Source organism: Oryza sativa, chromosome 4 (genome assembly GCF_034140825.1).
Source record: "Oryza sativa Japonica Group chromosome 4, ASM3414082v1".
NCBI classification, from domain to species: domain Eukaryota; kingdom Viridiplantae; phylum Streptophyta; class Magnoliopsida; order Poales; family Poaceae; genus Oryza; species Oryza sativa.
Window position 1 is genome coordinate 36,035,610 of NC_089038.1, and position 21,222 is coordinate 36,056,831.

Here is a 21,222-nt window from a genome sequence, read left to right on the forward strand (position 1 = left end):
AACATGGTTACATGAGGGTGAAAAATAGAAAAAAAAGTTAATAAAATAAATATTCTTTTAGTTAATGGTTAGAGCTTTTATCGTCTCAACTGTTGTGATAATGACATAGTTTTTAAATAATCTTATATTGGCTAAGTACAACTGTTGTAAAGATATACTACCTGTGTCCAAATTCATAGCTAAAAATGCTTATATTTTGGGACGGGGGAAGTGGTTTTTAAATAATCTTATACTCTTTTAAGTATGTCCTTTATTGTCGATCCGTGTCTAGTTTTAATCATCTATCTTATTTAAATTTTTTTAAAAAAAATTAAATAAAACATAAATCACACATAAAGTACTATTAATGTTTTATCATCGAATAACAATAAAAATACTAATCATAAAAAATTTTAAATAATACGTACGATCAAAATTGGATAAAAAAACTCATAGCTACGTTTAAAATGGAACGAGAGAAGTATTTGTTTCTATCATTGAACCTGTTCTAAGGGAGAGAAGTATTGTTTCTATCATTGAACCTGCTCTAAGGGTGTGTTTGGTTGCCCTCACATAGGGTGGCTCGCATCCAGCGAGATGTGGTGCATGCGTTTGCCGTTTGGTTGCCTGTTTGCACGCGCGAACCAGGCTGTGCTGATGCAAAATCTGCTTCCCAGCCAGGCTGAGGGGGAACGCCCGATTCCTTCGTAGCTCCTTGTCCAGGCTCAACTCGTGCAACGCGTGGGGACGAGCGGATGCAGGCGCGCCCGAGCGGGTGCAGGCAACGCGTAGGGGTCGGTCGATCCGCTCACCCCCCATCTCTCATTTGTTTCTATTGCCCATCCGATTGCTCCTCGCCGCTCTTCGCCCTCGTCTCCATCGTCGTCGCCGCCCACCATCGAGGTCCTCAACCCTCACCGACTTCTCCACAGCCTCCATCTCCGTCTCTACTTCACGGGCTGGAACCGGCGGCCTCGAGCACGTCGCCACTCGCCATTGGATCCAACGGAGGGAGGCTCGACGGAGGACGCTGCCACCATATCCAACAAAGAGAGGCAGAGAGAGGCGTGAAGGAGCTCGATGGAGGTTTCGTCGACTGCCCCTCTCTGCGCCACCGCCTCCAACCTCGCCAGCCGCCGGATTCCTCCTCGCTGGTCACAGATTCCCCATCGTGGCTGCTTCTCTTCCCTTCATTTACTAGTAATGTGCCCGTGCTAACGCTACGGTGATATTAGTAATGACGATACAGGTATAACATGACATATGTGTGGGTGCACATGACAATCAAATTCTCACAAATTGGCATAGAAGGTTCTCCACTATAAGTTATTTTATGAGACAACCACAAATGATAAAAAAATACTGAACGTACATAAAAATGATATGATGATAATGAGGTTTATTTTAATCACCGATATCTTCTTATATAGTCTTAATAATCTACTGAAATGCTCACATTTGCTGAAAAAAGGGAATTACTAATGAAAAATAAATTAAAAATATATTAAAGAGCTTTTACAAACACATGGTCGGTGGGTTGTAAATATTCCATCCAGATCAAGCATTTTAAGTGAAATATGGTTTGTGATTTTAAAAAAAATGTAACATGCATCTATACTGCACAACAGACTAAAATCATAGTATACATTAAGTGTTATCTCCAAACAAGATGGTTAGCGGTCTCAGTGGCAGAGTAAGATGCAGAGCAAGGTTATAGCTCCTTCAAAAAGACTATCTATACAAAAAAGAATCACAAATTTCAGATATGCATATTCATATTGTCCACTAAATTTTGCTTACAACTATGATTCTTCCGTCACCATCGCATTGGAGCAGAAAAGAAAGTGCAGCATATGCCTAAAACCTTGTTGTACTACTTCATCAAAAGTTATTGTTGGTGACTTCGATAATTCAGAGTTCCCATCTTCTCCCCTTCTTGTATTGCATTGCATAATCTCGCATAGACCATAGTAGATATGTTCCGTCTTCTTCCATTCTTGTGCCAAACTCCTAAATTTTCAACAAACCTTGCTGTAACACTTTGCTCTAGAAGTCCTTCTAAAGACTCATCTTTTTTGTCACTGGGAACCCACAACAGCTCTTTGATTGGCACACTTTACTATTATCACTTTCTACCTGCATACTTACAACACCCAACTAATTACCACTTACCAGAACAGCTGGTAATAGCAGTGTACTGTTAGTTTATTAACCAATTATTTTTCTGCAAATGGTAGCACAGTGCTTAAAATACTGAAAATTTAGCATATTGTGTATATAGGATTAATTAGAAGCACATTAGATTTAATAGACAATACTGGAACCTGTAGCAAAAAGGAGTTAATTTGACAAACCCTTTTCTTTTTATGTGCATAAAAGATATCTGTGAAAGACAATTTGTTCTGGTTTGTCCTCTTACTTTATATCAGATTATTACTAATTTGTCTCTGCAATAATGTAGTAGCCAGATTTTAGAGATATACAGGCAGGGTGCTGAAATGGCACAAATCTCTAAATAGAGCAATCAAATTGTATACACCTGATAAATTTGTCCTCAATATTATTTACGTAAATTTTATTCAGTTTCAGGGACATGTTCAAGTTCAGAGAATCATTAAGAGCTTGTTTTCAGCCGTAAATTCAGATTTCAGACACATCCAAAATGATCTGATTTTATTCTTTTACTTAAAAATTCACTTTGGAAGCATATTTTGTGCTATAAAAATCAATTAAAAGGTTGAAGGACAACGAGCGAGGACAGCTAGCAAACCTCAGCTCAATTGACCCTACTTCAGGCATCAACGGCCAAGCAATTACTCCCTCCGTCCCACAATATAAGGGATTTTTAGTTTTTGCTTGCAACGTTTGACCACTCGTCTTATTCAAATTTTTTTTGCAAATATAAAAAACGAAAAGTTGTGCTTAAAGTACTATAGATAATAAAGTAAGTCACAAATAAAATAATTAATAATTTCAAAAAAAATTTGAATAAGACAAGTGGTCAAACGTTGCAAGCAAAAACTCAAAATCCCTTATATTATGGGACGGAGGGAGTAACTCTGTACATGAACCTGCTTGTTCTGATGAGGAGTAGGCTCCATGAAAGCTGAACTTGATGCCCACCTATCTGAGACCTATCCAGCACATGGATGGTATCTTGATCTTCACCAGATGACCTGAAAATACAATAATACAACCAAAGCAACAAAAGATCAGGACAAATATGTATTAGGTAAAGATGGTTAGCAAAGAAACCATGAAGGATTTATTAACCAGCTGTTCAAGCACAACTTCATACAAAATTGTAATATAAAAAGCATGAACTTCCTAAATAATCTTCTTTGTACCAAGCAGTCCTGAAAGTTCCAAATTGACTGGTCTCTATCTAAGAGATGGAAGGGCAGAGCTTTTTTATGGTTTTCATCTTTTCATAAGATCAGCTAAAAAAGCTCAGTGTTGCATAGATATATAAAGATAACCTAAAGAGATACAAATAATTCTTGGTCATGAGGGCACGAGTCTACCATCATAGGCAGTAGTCCATAGAGATGATCATTTAGATAAATAATTCATTGGAATAAATAAAAATACAAAATCATAAATCAAGCCTGCTCTCCAGGGACAAATAATCTGGTAAATTTATAAGACGTAAAGAAGCATGTGCATTGCACAAACTTATTGTGCCATGCAAACCATATACTTCCTCCGTCCCAAAATGTAGCTACCTAGTACAGGATGTGACATTATCCAGTACTACGAATCTAGACAGCCTCCCAAAAATAGGAAGTGCATTTCATACCAACCAAGAAAATAGTTCGCCTATAATAATGACTCAACTCATATATTCTATTTATATACAAATCAAAAAAAGAATTTAAAGAAAAAGTATATATACAACTCATATACTCTCTAAATTTCTACATCTCTTCTATGACAGGACCTGATAGGTTAGGGGAAAAATGCAACATGCTGGATAAATAAATACATGCTGGATTGAAACCATTTAAAATCAAGCAACTTGTTGATTTTTATCTTATTGCAGCAGCTACATTTTACAACTCGCGAATGGAAAACCTCAAAATCATTAGAAAAACTATTTTTATTGAGAAAATGATTACCTAAATAACCAACAGAAATCAGGAAATGGACCTAATAAAGTGGATACCCAGGCAGAATGTTTCCATTCAAATAAAAAAAGAAATATCTTGTACTTATAGAGCATAAAAAAACCCAACTATTACCGAGCAAGCACCTGAACAGCTCCCCTTCCATCAGTCCCAGCACCTCCTTTTCTCCCCTCCTAGCTTCTGTAAAAAACAATTTTGCCAATCAGAACTGATGTTAGAACAGCAAAAGAAAAAAAACTGAGAGAAGGTCATGGACCCATCCAAAAATAATAATAATATATGATTCGATGCTTCCAAATGGTTAGCCTTGGATCAATCATAAGGTTGAAACCGTAATGGTATGGTTGAAAGCACAACAATAGGATCAAATTATTTTACCGTAACCAAATTGTTGTGAGGCATATCCCTACGAAATCTGGAAGGGAACGCAAATTAGCTGGTGGACTAACAGAGGTAGATCAGGCTCGCTAACATCTAATAGTTTGCTCTTGTATCGTAGTCAAAATCAAATAGGCACAAGAAAAATAATGAACTGGGATGGAGAAGAATCAAACTTGCCGTAGAGCTCTAGACACCGGACGTCTGGGCCCGAAGAGGACCGAGCGCGCTACAGAGACTTGCGGGAATAGTGGTCAGGCGGCGCGGCGGCGATTTGATGAAGTCCCGATGGAGAGCGGTCGGCGAGACGGCGCTAGGGCGAGTTGGCGCGATGGGCAGAGGGGCCAGATGGGGTGGCGATGAATGCGCGAGGGCGAGCATCGGGTCGGCGGCGGTGCCGATCTGTGCGACGGCGAGGGCGAGCGTGGACTGGCGGCTGCTGGGGATAGGCGGCGACCTGGCGGAGGTGAATCGGCGACGGCGCGATGGCAGGGGAGAGATGAGGGCGTCCTGTGTCGGGGCGATGGAGAGCATGGCGAACCGGCGCCCTTGATGATGGAGGATTGAAGGCCTCGGTGGCGGCGGCGGCGCACTTGACGACGGAGCGGGAGGGGAGAGAGAGGCGCGGATGCGGTACGGGAGGGAGGTGCGGGGGAGTCGGAGAGAGATGCGTGCATGCGGGAGAGGGCACGGATGCGGAGGGATCTGGAGACGTCTGCTCGATCCTGACGCGGAGGGGAGGGATGCGGGGAGATGCGGGAGAGGATGCGCGGTCGAGCCGATGCGGCGTCGATTGCGGCAGAGAGAGACAGGGGGTGCGGGAGAGGAGGAGGAGCGACACGCGCGCATCTGGGACGTCCGATCTAACTCATCAGATGATTTTACACCGTTGGATGTGTGATATGATGTTCAATTATAGAGTAGATCAGCCAAAATACCAATGGATCCGGCGGCCACGAGCTGGACGTCGCCAGATCCGGCAGCCTCGGGCTCATGGCCACCGGATCTTGTTGCTCTGATAGCTGCGAACAGCAGCGCGCACACGACGGCGAACGGCAGGTCAAGGCTTCGGCGGAGCGGCAGGCCTAGCGACATCAACGAAGCTCCGCTCCTCTCCTCTCCGTTTTTTTTTCTGTTTTTTTTTCTTTTTCACCGACTGGCAAACCGTGACCATGAAATGTGGGAATAATGATGTTTACTGTATGCATTGCTAATTATTTCACTTATTTTATATTGCCGTACAGATGTGCTGGTGTATATATCCTGCTCATTTGACGATTCTTAAAATAATCGTTGCCACGAACTTCAATATCAATAATTAATATAGAAGATAAAATCAAATGTTTAGTACTTAGAAATTTAGGCCCCCATCGTTTGGCTTTTTTCCTGATAAGCCAAAACGGCTTATTAGAGAATAAAAATGAATTTGTAGGTAAAACTTTTATATATGTGTGACTTAAAAGTCAATACTGTAAAAGAAACTACGTTGAAAGCTTAAAATTTGGCTTTTTCTTTGGCTGTTTAGGCCATTCGATGGGAGCCTTACACTCTTCTTGAGTTAAATTTTAGCTCACCGCAGTCCCCAAGTTCTATGTGATAATCTCACCCTTTAAAAAAAGAGATACCTATCCCTATCGTCCATGCAACCAACCAAACAAATTCTCTTCCAAACCGTAAACCAACCAAACAAATTATCTTTCAAACCGTATCTCTTGTATGAGTAATTAAAAAGAGATATATGGCTAGCCTAATGCAAACAACCAAACAACTGCATGTGTATCCTCTCAACCAGGTCAAGCTCAGCCTGGATGAGAGAGATGGGCAAGACTAAGGGGATACGAGCAACCAAATGCACCCTAGGAGTAAAAGGAGCGGAGTTGAATAAGCGGATCTCCTGGACTAGCTAGGAGTAACTGTTATCGATCGATTTTTAGCTAGGAAACTAACTAAAACATATGCATGGGTGATGGATATATATGGCTGGTGTTGGTCGTTGCATCCGCTCTTGTCGTACGACCATCGATCTAACCGGGGGGGGGGGGGGGGGGGGGGCCATCGATCGCTGGAGAGCACAGCGGAGGGAGATCGAACAAGAGACGAATAGCCAGCAAAATAATTAAAGAGGTAGCTGGAGAGAAGGAGAGAGAGAGAGAGAGAGATCGACGAGCTAGCTAGATGGCTTCTTTCGGCGTGGCCCCCGTTGGAAACGCGGCGAGCGGCAAGAAGATCTTCCGGACCAAGTGCGCGCAGTGCCACACGGTGGAGCGCGGGGGCGCGCACAAGCAGGGTCCCAACCTTCATGGCCTCTTCGGCCGCCAGTCCGGCACCACCCCCGGCTACGCCTACTCCACCGCCAACAAGAACATGGCCGTCGTCTGGGAGGAAGGCACCCTCTACGACTACCTGCTCAACCCTAAGAAGGTCAATTATATTAATTATTTCTCTTTTATTTACTCTAGCTAATTTAATTAATTGTTGTTGTATATGTATAATTCCTCAATCATCAACACCAAGATCGAGTACGTACGCAATTTGCTAATAATTAATAACGGCTGAGGCTGGCTTTGCAGTACATTCCGGGCACCAAGATGGTGTTCCCCGGCCTGAAGAAGCCGCAGGAGCGCACCGACCTCATCGCCTACCTCAAGGAATCTACCGCCTAACCCATCCATCCATCTATCCATCATCTGCTTGCTGCAAAATATATATATATATATCGTATCATTATGTTTGTGTACCCCTATGTTATACTCCTTCCGTATTTTAATGTATGACACCGTTGATTTTTCGACCAACGTTTGACCATTCGTTTTATTCAATTTTTTTTTGCAAATATGAAAATATTTATGTCATGCTTAAAGAACATTTGATGACGAATCAAGTTATAATAAAATAAATGATAATTACATAAATTTTTTGAATAAGACGAATGGTCAAACGTTGGATAAAAAGTCAACGGCGTGATATATTAAAATATGGAGGGAGTAGTATATAGCATCTATCTCAATAAGCATGCATGCATGCATCTGTTTAATTATCGTTCCAACCATGCGTGCGTGCGTATTTGAAATTAAGAAGCATCGTATTTATCCTCTTCTACTGTAAAAGCATGCATGGATATCATATCGAGATCAAGTTAATTAATAGTAGCAATGCAAAGCATGCAGGATCAGAAATGTGAGAACGAAACATTTGATGTTTCCGAGCATATATGTACATTTAAATGTGTTCTTCTTCTTGTTCGTCTTTGGCACTATGTGTAGTCGTTCTGTCACCTAATGCTCTTGCCATGCTGCTTCAAGCTTACGCTCCACAAGTTTGGGATGAGTGTTCCAGAGAAGATGAGATTGCCAAACGTCGTCCTTTTCATCTTCTCCGAAGCCCGAAGGAGATTTCACCCGATATATCTTTGGAATACAAAAGATGTCGGTGCTATCACTGAAAATTTGATACCCGTTCTAAATTATGCTTTAATAAGTAAGACATTTTAGTCTTAATTTAATCACTATTTTTTATAAACTCATAGTTTAACAACACAAAATTTATATTTTTAAATTCACGGTGAGAAAAACTTTCATAATATACAGTTCACATGTTGTTACGTATTTTTAAAGTCCTATTTGTTTAGCTTTACAAGCCAGCTTATGAGCCAAAAAGTCTAACTCTGAATGACTTTCGTACATATATTTACTAAAACTAGTGTGTCGACGGGGGATATCCGTAGACCGGATATAGAGGGTATTGGGGTACGCTGGTACGAGAATCTACGTAATACGACATCAAGCAGACAGAAAACAGAGATTATACTGGTTTAGGCCCCTTGATAGGTAATAGCCATAATCTAGTTGATATGGGATTATATGATGGAAAATCACAGATTACAAAGGGAGTAGTGGAACTCGATGGTACTGGCGAGATCGTAATCGAGCTGGTTTGACTAGATCTCCCGGTGACTTGGCTCTTGTAGGCTCCGACTTCGTAGACTGCGGTGGATGTGTTGGCTATCAGATTCGATCCCTTAGGTCCTCCCAGGGGGTCCCTTTTATATCGCAGGTCAAGCGGTTTTCAAGTAGGACTCAGAAACATCGGACCCTGCACGATACATTGACGACCCAATCATGTTCGAGTAGGACTCCTTCCATCTGTGAAATCCGTGATGGATTTTCTTAACGTATGCAGAGAACGTCCATATACGCGTAGGCATGCCATATCGATATGTGACGCATATCGAAGGGTAGAGGGTATACTTTACCCGTAACCCTGACATAGTGGAAATGGTTAGTAATAGACTCTATCACTAAGTTTTAATACAATATTTTATATTCCTTATGCAGGAGTTAACGGTTAAAGTTTGCACTTAACAACCATCAACACACATCTACCACTTGTCCTCGAGCTCGATCCCTATGGCTCGCTTAGGGTAGAAGCAATGCATTGACCCAATTAAGCCTTACATTCAATGCAGGGTGACATATACCAGCCCAGCATGCTTTCGGGACTACGGACGATAAGACAACACATGCCAACACTAGGACAGGCCATCGTCACCCCTCAAAGGGCACATGACGTGGATTGATCAGGCGATGCGGTTGATTACCATGCTGCGCTCCGACCCATAGCCATATTGCACTTTCTTCCGATAGCTGGCACGCGGCCTGATGACTGGGCCCACTTGCCAAGAAGCAACAAGACTAAACACACCTAACCCTTGTACTGGAGCCCATTTGTAAGAGCGGTCACTGTGATATATCACCTTGCAACTATAAAAGGAGGACCAAGGCCGAAAAAGAGTGGGATGGGCCCTCGCCCTAGGGGGTTCAACGAGTCCAAATAGCTTAGCTTTCACTACAACAAGTTAACTTCCAGCCTCGACTCCACTCATGGTAACTCATTTCGAGCATCCATAGTCCACACACAGGAGTAGGGTGTTACAAACTCGTGTGGCCTAAACTTGTATAATCTCCTGTGTTCATCTCTCGCGCGATTAGCATATGGACTTGACTCACCCCCTGGATGAATCTCCAACGGGAGTACTAGCTTCCCCCGCTAGAGGAGTTTCACACTCCGACACCCTCATTGTCCTGTTGCTCGCTCAACGGCTCACTAGGGGTAGGAACGGTGGCGGTGGCATCTCGCTCGGTGCCACGCTAATGCGGCAATGCCCACGTTCTGTATCACTTGCTGTCATGCTACATCTTGCGAGCGATGACGGTCCTGGCTCCGGCAACCTACTTACACCGTCATCACCAGCTTCATGCCGTACTCTGTGGTGCTCACTACCGACTTGATCATCTTCTCAGTATAGGTCACGCTGGATACCACGTTCTTAGGTGCCACGCTTTGCACCGGAATTTGCGCCATCGGGCATCACATCCATGACCGCATCGATATCCCTCCACAGCTCCACTCCTCGCTACCGGTGGTTGCGTCGAAGACGCTCATTGACTCGAAGGCGTGCATGGCGGTCGTCGTGCTGATGTCCCTTGGTGCATCGCCATCCTCCACCTCAGCATGGTATGTATGTTGGAATTTTCGCTAAGTTGTACATTGCAACAAAACCAGAAAGGCTCAAATCTTCACCCTTCGGAGCATACACTGAAGGCATAATAAGGATGACGATGTGGAGAGATCAATAGAGAATGAGGGAAGGGAAGAGAGAGGATAGAGGGGGAAGAGATGGAGTAGATACATTTTTTAAATTTTTTTTAATTTCCATGTGATCTTGTGGGTCTTTATTTTTTTAAAAGAAAATTGTTTTATTTTTTTCGCTGATTGTACATCATAGTTAGAAGAGATGCTGAAGAATAGCGTACTGCGGGGTCTGGTGTACTTGGGCCGAAACCGGCCCAGAAGCGAAGAGGCAGAAGAGGCGCGTGAGAGGCGGAGAAGGAGAGGAGACTAGAGAGATCTGAGCTCTGGTCAGCCGAGCCAAGCCTGCCGGTCGCCGGAGGAGGCAACGACGACCATGATGGCGCCGTCCTTGTCCACCGCCGTCTCCTCTCTTCTCCTCCTCCTCCTCCTAGCCGCTGCTATCTCCGTCTCCTCCTCACCGCCGATGCCGGAGGACAGCATCCGGGTCATCTCCGCCGAGAAAAGGGTTCGTCAGTCCGATCTCTCTCGTGTGATGTCTAATTTTCATCCACCCGCTGCACTTGCACCTTGATTGTTTGAGGACCACAACTTCAAAACTATAGCGGCTGAAAGCTCCTCTGTGACTATTAATCCAAATCACTCCCCTTCTTTAATTTATCGACCGGTGTGTATGCATGCGTGGATCTATAATTTATTTGTAATTTGTTGCACTGTATTAGGATTTGGCTCTTGTTTAATTTTCTTTTAGCATGGTCTAGTTAGTCCTTGCCTGATTCACCTTGTTCGCCAGGCACTCCGCACCTTTATCAAATGGGAATATATACACTGTTATATACCTATGCTGCTTTGTACTACCACTTCATTTTTTTTCCTTTTGATTGGTGAAGCACAGCAATACACTTACTCAAATGCAAACTCCTGCAGATCGACCTCACCAGCCCCATAGTCAAAGTTTTCCTCACACTAAAGGTAAATTCTGATATCGATTCAACCAATTGCCATGTCAGCAAGGTCTGCATTTCTAGTCACACTTGAACCTCTTCCAGCTCGAGAATGATGCCACTGCCCCTGAAGCATCTCAAGTTCTACTCGCATTCACACCCACAGAGGTTGAACATCTTGCGATTGTCAAGGCGACCAGAGCGGAGGGGAAGCGCAAGAAGAAGATATATGTGCCTCTCTCTGTGAAAGCCTCTGATCTTGCTGCCGCTCCAAATGGTGCTCGCCTGTACTCCATTTTGCTGAGCACTCCATTGAAACCTGCTGAGGTGACGACGCTGGAAGTATTTTATGCTTTGACACACTCTTTGGAGCCCTTCCCAGCAGAGATCACCCAGTCAGATCCCCAGCTGGTTTACTACCGTGACAGTGCTGTGCTTCTATCTCCGTACCATGTTCTGGAGCAGGTTACCTACATCAAAATGCCGAGCAATAGGGTGGAGTCCTTTACAAGGGTGGACCCCACCAGTCGAGCTGGTAATGAAGTGAAATACGGCGCATACAACAACCAGCTTCCAAACTCGTATGTGCCCATACTTGTGCATTATGAAAATAATCGTCCGTTTGCTGTTGTTGAGGAATTTGTGCGCAAGGTGGAGATTTCTCATTGGGGGAATGTCCAAATCACTGAGCAGTATAAGCTGAAACATGGTGGTGCTCAGCACAAAGGAGTCTTTTCAAGGTTAGCTGTGAGCCTGCAAGAATCTTACACCTTGATTTTCATCATATCTAGTATTCTGCTCTTGGAATCCAGCTGCTTGAACTATCTTATTCTAGCACTATCAATGTCTGGTGCAAATCAAATTTCAAAAAATGCGCCAGCAAACCCATGATTCATGACTTAAACCCTGAATCCTTTATTGACATCGACTATCTGTCAACCTTCTTCCAACAATATAGGTCCTCTAGCATCGGATTCAAAATTTTTTAAAAAATATAGCTGAATATTTCTTTACTTCTGTTCTGGTTATGTCACACATGCCATGACGAATTCAAACAGGTGCATGCATCTATTTATATGCTAACAACATGCCTTACAGATATCAGATATGCAATTGAGTAACCTTTTGTTTGAAGATGTATGATATATTAACAAATCAGTCCTTCCGTGTATTGTTTTGGCTAATTTAGTTCATTGCTTTATGGTTACTCATTTGAAACCTTTCTTGCTAGGCTTGAGTATCAATCCAGGCCTTCTATAAGTGGAGTGTCATCATTTAAGAATCTTCTTGCAAGGTTGCCTCCTCGAGTTCATTCAGTATACTATCGTGATGAGATCGGCAACATATCTTCATCCCATTTGCGTAGTGATTCGCACAAGGTACAAGATACTTCTTCATGTGGTGTAATGAATCATATGCTAATGAGTGGAATATAAGATATCATTTTATCTTAATGTAAAAAAAACTGAGACTAATATTTTGATGTGATTGTTTTTCTTTAATGCAGTCAGAACTTGAAATTGAGCCCAGATATCCATTATTTGGTGGTTGGCACTGCACGTTCACCATTGGCTATGGTTTGCCATTGCAAGATTTTCTCTTTGAATCAGATGATGGTCGACGCTACATAAATCTTACTTTTGGATGCCCTCTGTTGGATACGGTGGTAGATGATCTTACCATCAAAGTAAGAATACAATGTTTTAAATTTTCTGATGAGACATATTTCTCATTTGATTCTAATTGTAGCTTCATTAAAGAAAAGCAATATTAAGTCATGTAGCAGATGGTCATGTCCACGAATGTTGCTAGATTCATACAGAATATGCTCATGAGTGATCTTCAACCTAAATTCAACCAATCATTTTATTTTTGGCCATACTTGATTAGTTATGTTCATTTGTATGTCTCCTATTTCATCTCTTGTACAACAAAGCAAAAATAGATTCTTGAGGAACAGACTGGATTGATGTTTGTTTGGAAGGAAAGATTATAGGATTTCTCGGCATGTTTACAGTCCTACAGCATCATACCTAAACCTTTTAATGTTACAGGTCGTGCTTCCTGAGGGATCGACAAGTCCACAAGCTGTAGTTCCTTTCCTGATGGAACAATATCTTGAGGTAATCCCATATTTTTCTGTATTGGCATTCTTTTGTTCATATATCTGTGTTCTATGTTTTAATGCTAAGCGGCAAGTGTACAACTACAAATTTCATAATGGTTATTATCAATAGATGATTCAGTCTAAGAACATTGGCAAGATTGCATTGTTAATTCAGTGGAATCATCTATCATCTGCTAAGGCCTATGCATGTTAGACTACATAATGCCAGCATTATCACCAGTGGCGAAGCCACCGTGGGGGCTGGGGAGGGCCTGGTGATCAGCCCGTATAATCTGGCCATCAGTTACTAGTGAGATTAACTAACTGATGTTATATGTGGTTGCAAGCCTCAAATTAAAATGATGAAATGACGTGACGTTGAATCATCCATATACTAAATATATTACTGAATTTAAAATAGATGCTATTTATTGATCTAATTTAAAATTGGTGATCATCCATATATTAGTAGACACATACGTCTAAAACCACATCAACAATCATGATTTCCATAATTATAAAAGGAGCGACTAGACATATCATACGCAATTGCGCATATTAATATAAACAAGAGCCGATTGAATATATCTTTCTCTTTTAGCTGATTGCCATGATATGCATGATGCTGATCACACATCCACACTCTACAGCATTGTCCATCGAGCCGCAAGTGAGCTCTCTCATCTTATAGATGACACCCCGAATCCCTAAATCCTGGCTTCACCCCTGATTATCACTTGAGCCTTCTCCATTATTTATCAATATGGTTGTTTGACTACTAGTAAGTAATTATGTCCACAGCTTTCATGGTTTGGTTTCTGTCGTGATCCGTGGATAGTTCTGTAGGAATGAGTAGGTAACAGGACACCAGTAACTGTTACAAGGAAATTTCACCATAAGCATTTAGTTTGCTCCTTCATAGATGGATTTTCCTATCGTTTCTAGTTTGATATTATCTTGCCCTTTTCGGATTTCAGTTCCCGAAGATTATTGTTTGATAATAATGTATGCTACCAATGCAGACTAGTTATTCATACCTTGATGTTGTTGGAAGGACGACAGTTGTACTAAAGAAGAGAAACGTAGTTGGAGAGCACAATGTTCCTTTCCAGGTACTCTCTGACAGATAGGCCTTGATACATTTTTGAATTTGATTGGTAATTGTCTGAATGTTGCTGTTGTGAGACTCTATCTGATAAGCATGACATCTCGGCTCAACTGCAGGTGTATTACGAATTCAATCCGATCTTCATGCTCGCAGAACCGTTGATGCTGATATCAGCCGTGTTCCTGTTCTTTGTAGCCTGCATTGCTTATCTTCACATGGATCTTTCCATTGGGAAATCATAGGCTCCTTGAAATATTTAGAGGCGCTCTCCGCACTTGCCCTTCTAATTATCACAGTTGAATCAAGGCTGCCTTTTGTGTTAGTTTGTACGGTTCCCGTGGGGGAGAAGATGGTCTTTTTGTAGAACGTTGTCGTTGTAGGAATGGGATGATGAGGATGACTTTATATAAGTATCCATACTTGATTGATCTGCTCACTTAACTACGTTACGTACCGCTTTGTTCCTAACTGTGGTATTAGCTGTTGCACTCACATAAGTGCTCACTTTTGTGGAGAGGGAGACTTGAAGAATTGCGCCAGAATCATTGTGGCCTTTTTTTTTGCAGATTAAAGTTGGGGCGCACTGGCAAAGAAAGAAACTCTGGAAGTGTGGGAAATCGCCATGTAAACATATAATCAAATCGAAATCAGACATGCGAGATACTCGAATCTACTCCCTCCGTTTCAAGTTATAAAATATTTTGACTTTGATCAGAGTCAAATTATTTCAAGTTTGACCAATTTGATAGAAAAAGTAGTAATATTTTTGATCCAATATAAATTTATTATAAAAATATATTTAATTATTAATTTAATAAAGCTTATTTGGTAATGTTAATATTACTATATTTGTATATAAACTTAGTCAACCTTGAAGCAGTTTGACTTTGACAAAAGTCAAAACATCTTGTAACTTGAAACAGAGGGAGTAACATACAAATAAGAAAATCTCGCAACATATTACGAAATGAATCAAATCGAAATCTGCCATGCTAGATACTCGTATCTAACATACAAATAAGGAAATCTCGCAACATATTACGATTATGTATATATATAAAATGAATCAAATCGAAATCTGACATGCTAGATACTCAAATAACATATAAGTAAGATAATCTCGCAACATATTACGAGTATCTAACATACAAGTAAGGAAATCTCGCAACATATTACGATTATATATGAAAAAAAAGAGTGAATTGCACTTTGGGCCGGTTATTATTGCCTGTGTTTTATTTTGGACTAGGTTATATCTAACGTTTTCACTTTGGTCTAGGTTTTCTTGCCTTATATTGCACATTGGACCACTTTTTTGTTTGCCACTCCTTGATTTCATTAGCGAGCTTACCTGCAACACAATAAACCAATCATTATTCCACATGACCTTGATTTCTTTACTCATTGATTTAGCTGCTTGACTTCTACCATTTTTTCCCTTAATTTATCATGTGAGCTTGGAACAAGTCACTGTATTGAGCTTGCAAGCGACAGCTACAGCAGCCAGCTACCACCAGGCTTGATTTTGCTGGTTCCTCAAGCTCGGGAACAGAGCAGAGAGAGAAGGAACCCTGGTGCTTTGCTTGATCATCCCTCAGATCCATGGCGCGGCTGCTTAATAGAGAAAAGGAGGGAAGATTGATGGAGAAGAAGGGTGGTCTAATTTAAAACTTCTGTAAATTTATCTAATCCAAAGTGATGAAGATAACTTCACCCCTTGTCCAAAGTGAAACTTTGGTAAAAATTCCTAGCCCAAAGTGCAATTAACTCAAAAAAAATGATGTTGAAATCTGACATGCTAGATACTCAAATCTAACATATAAATAAGGAAATCTTGCAAAATATTACGATTATATATGAAAAAAATGAATCAAATCGAAATCTGACGTGCTAGATACTCAAATCTAACATATTACGATTAAATATGAAAAAAATGATATGAAAAAGATGTTGAAATCTGACATGCTAGATACTCAAATCTAACATATAAATAAGGAAATCTCGCAACATATTACGATTATATATGAAAAAAAATGAATCAAATCGAAATCTGATACTCAAATCTAACATATAAATAAGGAAATCTCGCAACATATTACGGTTATATATGAAAAAAAATGAATCAAATCGAAATCTGACGTGCTAGATACTCAAATCTAACATATTACGATTAAATATGAAAAAAATGTGTTGAGAGTGGGATTTGAACCCACGCCCTTTCGGACTAGAACCTTAATCTGGCGCCTTAGACCAACTCGGCCATCTCAACCGTTGGTAGGATTATCGGTGAAATTAAATTTTATAACAAAAAATCTCCTCCTTTCTGAAAAAAAAACTTGCGCTGCGTTCCCCACTCCCGACTCCCCACCCAGTCCCCACTCACCAGCCCGTCCGTTGAGTAGTCGAAGAATCCCAAACCCTCTCCTCCTTCCATGGCGATTTGACCCCCAAACCCTAGCAATGCCCTAGACTAGGACTAGTAGGTAGCGGAAGGAAGCTGGAATCGGAAGGAAGGAAGGAAGGTGGGAGGGATGGGTTCGAAATCGAACACGGAGAGGGCGAGGAAGGCGCTGGAGGCCATGAAGCAGCTGGGTTTCTCCAAGAAGGAGGCCACCCCTGTCCTCAAGAACCTCCTCAGGCTCTTCGGCAACAACTGGGAGCCCATCGAGGACGAGTGCTACCGCGCCCTCGCCGACGCCATCCTCGACCGCCACCAGGTGTCCTTGTCGCCAAAGCCCTCCTCTTTTTTTTTGGTTTACATTTCGATTCGACTTACTTAGCCGCTGGGGTTCTTCAGGAGACCGCAGCTGACCGCGGCTGCAGCGCGACAAGGCCAACGCCGGACGATGATCATCACCCCCTTACCCTCTGTGGTGCTTCGCGCGACGTGGATACTGAGACCGACGAACCTCGCACCAAGAAGCCTAGGGCCACCAACTCAGATCCTCAATCGCCTCCATCCCTTACGGACGACCAAGATGTTCCTGCAGCTATCTCACCCCCATCCCATGGTGCTTCTCCTCAATTCCGTCCACAGACCAGGGCCTCTGCACGACTGCGCCAAGCTTCTCCTTCTTCTGTTACAGCAGCACACAAGAGGCCAAGACAGATGATGGATGAAGATTTCCAAGACTCTGCATTCCTCAGGGAACCCAAGCCTGAGCCCGATATCGATATGGACGCCATACAAGGCACTGCTGCTACATCAGACTGCCCAAATGCCCACCTTGGCCTCATTGACTATCCGCTCAATGCCAGCTCCTCAAGGGTTGCACTTCCTCTGGCATTGCTTCCACCTGATCAAAATGTTCCACAGATTTCAGGTTCGCCTACAAAATTTTAATTGATTCATCCATTTGTTGTCATGCCGTGGATAATAGGGTACCATAGGTGTTCATCACTTCCATTATTAGATTACGGCATTTTGCTGTTTGCTGGATTGGCATTTTAAAGTAAATAGGAAAATAGGAGTAATTTCATCAACCAGGCAGTTTGTGCAGCTATTAATTATAGGGGTGTTTGGATCCTAGCCTCATTTGCTAAGGCTAGGCTGTGCTCAACTAGCTCTTTTGGGTGAAGGTCAGGTAATCAGCCTCGTTGTTTGGCTCACGCAAGATTGACAATGATGTTTCCACACAATCTTTCTCTCTGTGTGTGGCAACTGGCAAGGACTTCCTTGTGCACATTGGCTATCGTTCCATCCAGAGCGAGGCTTTCTAGCTTTTACCGAACGGCTGGCCTTTGCTTAGCTAGGCTATAACTGTGCTAGCCACCTAGCTGTTTTAAGAAAAAGATGTAGCCTACTATCTTAAGAACACATCTTTTTCATTCAGTTGGTTACTCCTCTAGTCCTCTTAAAGCCCTAGACTAAAATATGCCATATGCCTTTCCATATATTTTCTTTGGCACAATTTAGAATCTTCTAGCCTTCAAAAACTCTGCTGGTAACAGGTTGCAACCTTTGTTTGATATCTTAGCGTGATAATTTTTTAGGGGACGTCTCCAATAGTTTGATCAAACACATCTTTTGGTCATTTTATTGCATTCAGTATGCTTAGTCTGGTTGGACTCATTTAACCTATGAACTTTATACAGGTCCTAAAAAAAGGGCAATTCAACCTTGTAGCAAGGTGAACACGGGGGAAGGATCTTCAGTCATTGATGTAGCATCATCCACTATGGGTGAGGTCAAAATGTCACTGAAATGCAGTGTTGACCCAAAGTTCCGCATGCCTTCCTTAGAAGCAGTTTTCAAGATGGTGGAGGATAAATATCTTCACTCATACAAGATTCTGCCTCCTGAGTTTTCCATTGGTAGCCTCATGAATGAGATATGCCAATGTGTTGTACAACTGGGTAGTGATCATATTGCAGAACATAATACAGAATCAGATGTTGCTGGCAATGGGAGATGCTCACAAAATGAGCCAATGACAGGTAGCATTCCATTTGTGAAGCCAATAGCATGCGAGGATGGTGGAAATAGGAAATGTAAATCTGCAGGAGAATCATTTATTGTGGAAGACTCAGAAAATTCAAGTGTTGCTAAACAGCAGACTCATTTGGCACTTGCCAACTTGAAGCCTATCCATGATGTAACTGATATATCCAAGGGAGAAGAGAGAGTGAGGATATCGGTGGCCAATGAATTTGCAAGTGAGAAATGTCCTCCTTCCTTTTATTATATACGAGGAAACCTTGTTTTCCAAAATGCTTATGTCAACATCTCCGTTGCAAGAATTGGTGATGAAGATTGTTGTGCTGATTGCTTTGGCAACTGCTTGTCTGCACCTATACCATGTGCTTGCACAAGAGAAACCGGGGGCGAATATGTGTATACACCAGAAGGTCTGGTTAGGACACCATTCCTTGATGAATGTGTTTCTATGAATCGTTTCCCAGAAAAATGTCACAAGTTCTTCTGTAAATCATCCTGCCCACTCGAGAGATCTAGGAATGAAGCTTCACCAGAGCCTTGCAGAGGACATCTTGCTAGGAAATTTATCAAGGAATGCTGGAGTAAATGTGGTTGTAACATGCAATGTGGTAACCGTGTGGTTCAACGTGGCATCACATGCAATCTGCAGGTAATATTTAATGCCTTTGACTTGTATTGGTATTTATGCTATATTTGTCATTGGCAGTGTGCAGATTATACTAATGCCGAATGTTTGAATTACTGTCAATTCGAACGTCCAGGTATTTTTCACAGGAGAAGGGAAGGGTTGGGGTCTTCGCACTCTTGATGAACTGCCAAAAGGAGCCTTTGTTTGTGAATATGTTGGGGAAGTACTAACTAGTACAGAACTGCATGAAAGGACACTTCAAAACATGAACAATGGTAGGCATACCTACCCTGTTCTCTTGGATGCTGATTGGGGTTCTGAAGGTGTGTTGAAAGATGAAGAAGCTTTATCCCTGGATTCAACATTTTATGGGAATGTTGGGAGATTTATCAACCATAGGTGTGCTCCGGTTTTCAAATTAATAACTATGGCCAGCAACAAAGATTTGGCTTATGTGCATTACTTATGTTTTTTCTGTTTGAATACTTCACTACATAGATGCTATGATGCGAATTTAGTTGAGATACCTGTTGAAGTGGAGACGCCTGATCATCATTATTATCATGTAAGTTCTCTTTAGCTACTAAAAAGTATATGCTTTTAAGGCTCCTCAAAAGAGCACATCATAGACTATATATATATATATATATATATATATTTTGGGTGACACAGCTTGCATTTTTCACAACCAAGAAGGTGGAGGCATTTGAGGAGCTCACATGGGTAAGTCTTGTCTAGTTACTTCTGAATATTACTGCAGCATATACTTTGTGCAAATGTCTGAACATATGTGTTTCTCTAAGAAAGTGTTCCTGCAGATGCTGAATGATTTACGTAGCTTAAGTACTTCGTACTTCTCTAAAAAGATTGAGCTTAAACTGTTTCAATCTCTCCTTACCGTCCTTTGTTTGAGGCTTCTCCAACGTATATCCAGTGGGCAATTCCATTTATAGCATCTCTTCACATGCTTTGATGCAATTCTCAATTCACAACCTATATTATTTACAAATTTATTCTATTTGGTCATGTGCTCTCATTATTACTCAGTTCAGTTATGATGCACGGTGACCAACCTTTTATCGCATCATGTCAGGTTTTTAATAATTGTGTCATTTGTATGTTAACATTGTATAGCAATATCTGCTGGCCACTTCATCCTATTCTCAGCGAAGTAAAATCGTATCAAGTTCTAGGTTCCCTTTTCCCCTGTTGCATATTTGTTTTGGGTTACTCCTTTTGTTTATGGGACCAACCTAGAGCTGCAATATATATAACACCTATTAATATCTGTGGAAGATGTTCCCCTTTACATTTAATATTCTTGGTTTCAGGACTATGGTATTGATTTTGGTGATGGCAAAGATCCTGTTAAAGCATTTCAGTGTCTATGTGGAAGCAGATATTGCCGCGGTATCAGGCATCCGAGTATGTTCTCCTTGCTTGGTTTAAAACCATTTACTTTAAAAATTGCATGCCGGATTGTTCTGCATCTAAATTTTGCATATTGATTGAGGAAGTGATTGTTTAGGTACTTATGCTCTTTTGCAGGGAAACGAGGGAAAGCTGCTGCGAAATGATCAAAGGACTTGGTAGAAGATACGGGGTTGATGCACGCGTGCATCACGGAACGAACTAAACTAATATCGTAGTAGATTAGCTACAATCTGTGCTTTATTTTAGAACTTGTCTACTTGTCAGTTAGACTGTTCGAGAAACCTTTTGGTTTGTGAATGGCGCTGAAGACCCAAAGTCCTACCTTTTGTAGTTCTTGGAATCTGTCGCTTGTCAAAACAGTAATTCCTTTTTCCGCACCTCCTTCCGCTCCGAAGCCATACACCTAGGGTCCCATGGGTTCTTTCATAACCTACCACATCCTTAAATATTTTTAGCATGAAAAACTACTAAATTTCAGCACAACCCTTTT

At 41.6% G+C, this 21,222-nt stretch overlaps 3 protein-coding genes, 1 long non-coding RNA gene and 1 other non-coding gene across 8 annotated transcripts; 3 read left to right on the forward strand and 2 right to left on the reverse strand.

Moving 5' to 3' along the window:
* Positions 1 to 2,624: 2,624 nt before the first annotated feature.
* LOC136356004 (uncharacterized) lies at positions 2,625 to 4,806 on the reverse strand. Its single transcript, XR_010740633.1, has 3 exons — positions 4,665 to 4,806; positions 4,221 to 4,286; positions 2,625 to 3,155 (listed from the first exon to the last, which is right to left on the reverse strand). It is a non-coding gene; the product is annotated as an uncharacterized lncRNA (long non-coding RNA).
* Positions 4,807 to 6,446: 1,640 nt separating this feature from the next.
* LOC107278135 (cytochrome c) lies at positions 6,447 to 7,720 on the forward strand. Its single transcript, XM_015779779.3, has 2 exons — positions 6,447 to 6,905; positions 7,055 to 7,720. The coding sequence occupies exons 1-2, from the start codon at positions 6,660 to 6,662 to the stop codon at positions 7,145 to 7,147; spliced, it is 339 nt and encodes a 112-aa protein (XP_015635265.1). The 5' UTR covers positions 6,447 to 6,659; the 3' UTR covers positions 7,148 to 7,720.
* Positions 7,721 to 10,382: 2,662 nt separating this feature from the next.
* LOC107275757 (dolichyl-diphosphooligosaccharide--protein glycosyltransferase subunit 1B-like) lies at positions 10,383 to 14,796 on the forward strand. Of its 2 annotated transcripts, NM_001425674.1 has the most exons (8): positions 10,383 to 10,581; positions 11,001 to 11,045; positions 11,123 to 11,757; positions 12,249 to 12,396; positions 12,525 to 12,704; positions 13,072 to 13,140; positions 14,147 to 14,236; positions 14,349 to 14,796. In NM_001425674.1, exons 1-8 carry the CDS (start codon positions 10,450 to 10,452, stop codon positions 14,472 to 14,474), a joined length of 1,425 nt encoding a protein of 474 aa, NP_001412603.1. In that variant the 5' UTR covers positions 10,383 to 10,449; the 3' UTR covers positions 14,475 to 14,796. The 2 variants fall into 2 exon arrangements, with proteins under 2 accessions (NP_001412603.1, XP_066165234.1); XM_066309137.1 differs by lacking the exon at positions 11,001 to 11,045 and having other exon boundaries at positions 10,385 to 10,605; positions 11,102 to 11,757; positions 14,349 to 14,668.
* Positions 14,797 to 16,420: 1,624 nt separating this feature from the next.
* On the reverse strand, positions 16,421 to 16,501 carry TRNAL-AAG (transfer RNA leucine (anticodon AAG)). Its single transcript has one exon. It is a non-coding gene; the product is annotated as a tRNA-Leu (tRNA).
* Positions 16,502 to 16,598: 97 nt separating this feature from the next.
* LOC107277514 (histone-lysine N-methyltransferase SUVR4) lies at positions 16,599 to 21,109 on the forward strand. Of its 3 annotated transcripts, none has more exons than XM_015781142.3 (8): positions 16,599 to 16,949; positions 17,030 to 17,555; positions 18,328 to 19,319; positions 19,432 to 19,697; positions 19,797 to 19,863; positions 19,971 to 20,021; positions 20,630 to 20,723; positions 20,847 to 21,109. In XM_015781142.3, the coding sequence occupies exons 1-8, from the start codon at positions 16,764 to 16,766 to the stop codon at positions 20,873 to 20,875; spliced, it is 2,211 nt and encodes a 736-aa protein (XP_015636628.1). In that variant the 5' UTR covers positions 16,599 to 16,763; the 3' UTR covers positions 20,876 to 21,109. The 3 variants fall into 3 exon arrangements, with proteins under 3 accessions (XP_015636628.1, XP_015636630.1, XP_066165796.1); XM_015781144.3 differs by having other exon boundaries at positions 19,995 to 20,021; XM_066309699.1 differs by lacking the exon at positions 19,971 to 20,021.
* The last annotated feature ends 113 nt before the right edge of the window (positions 21,110 to 21,222 follow it).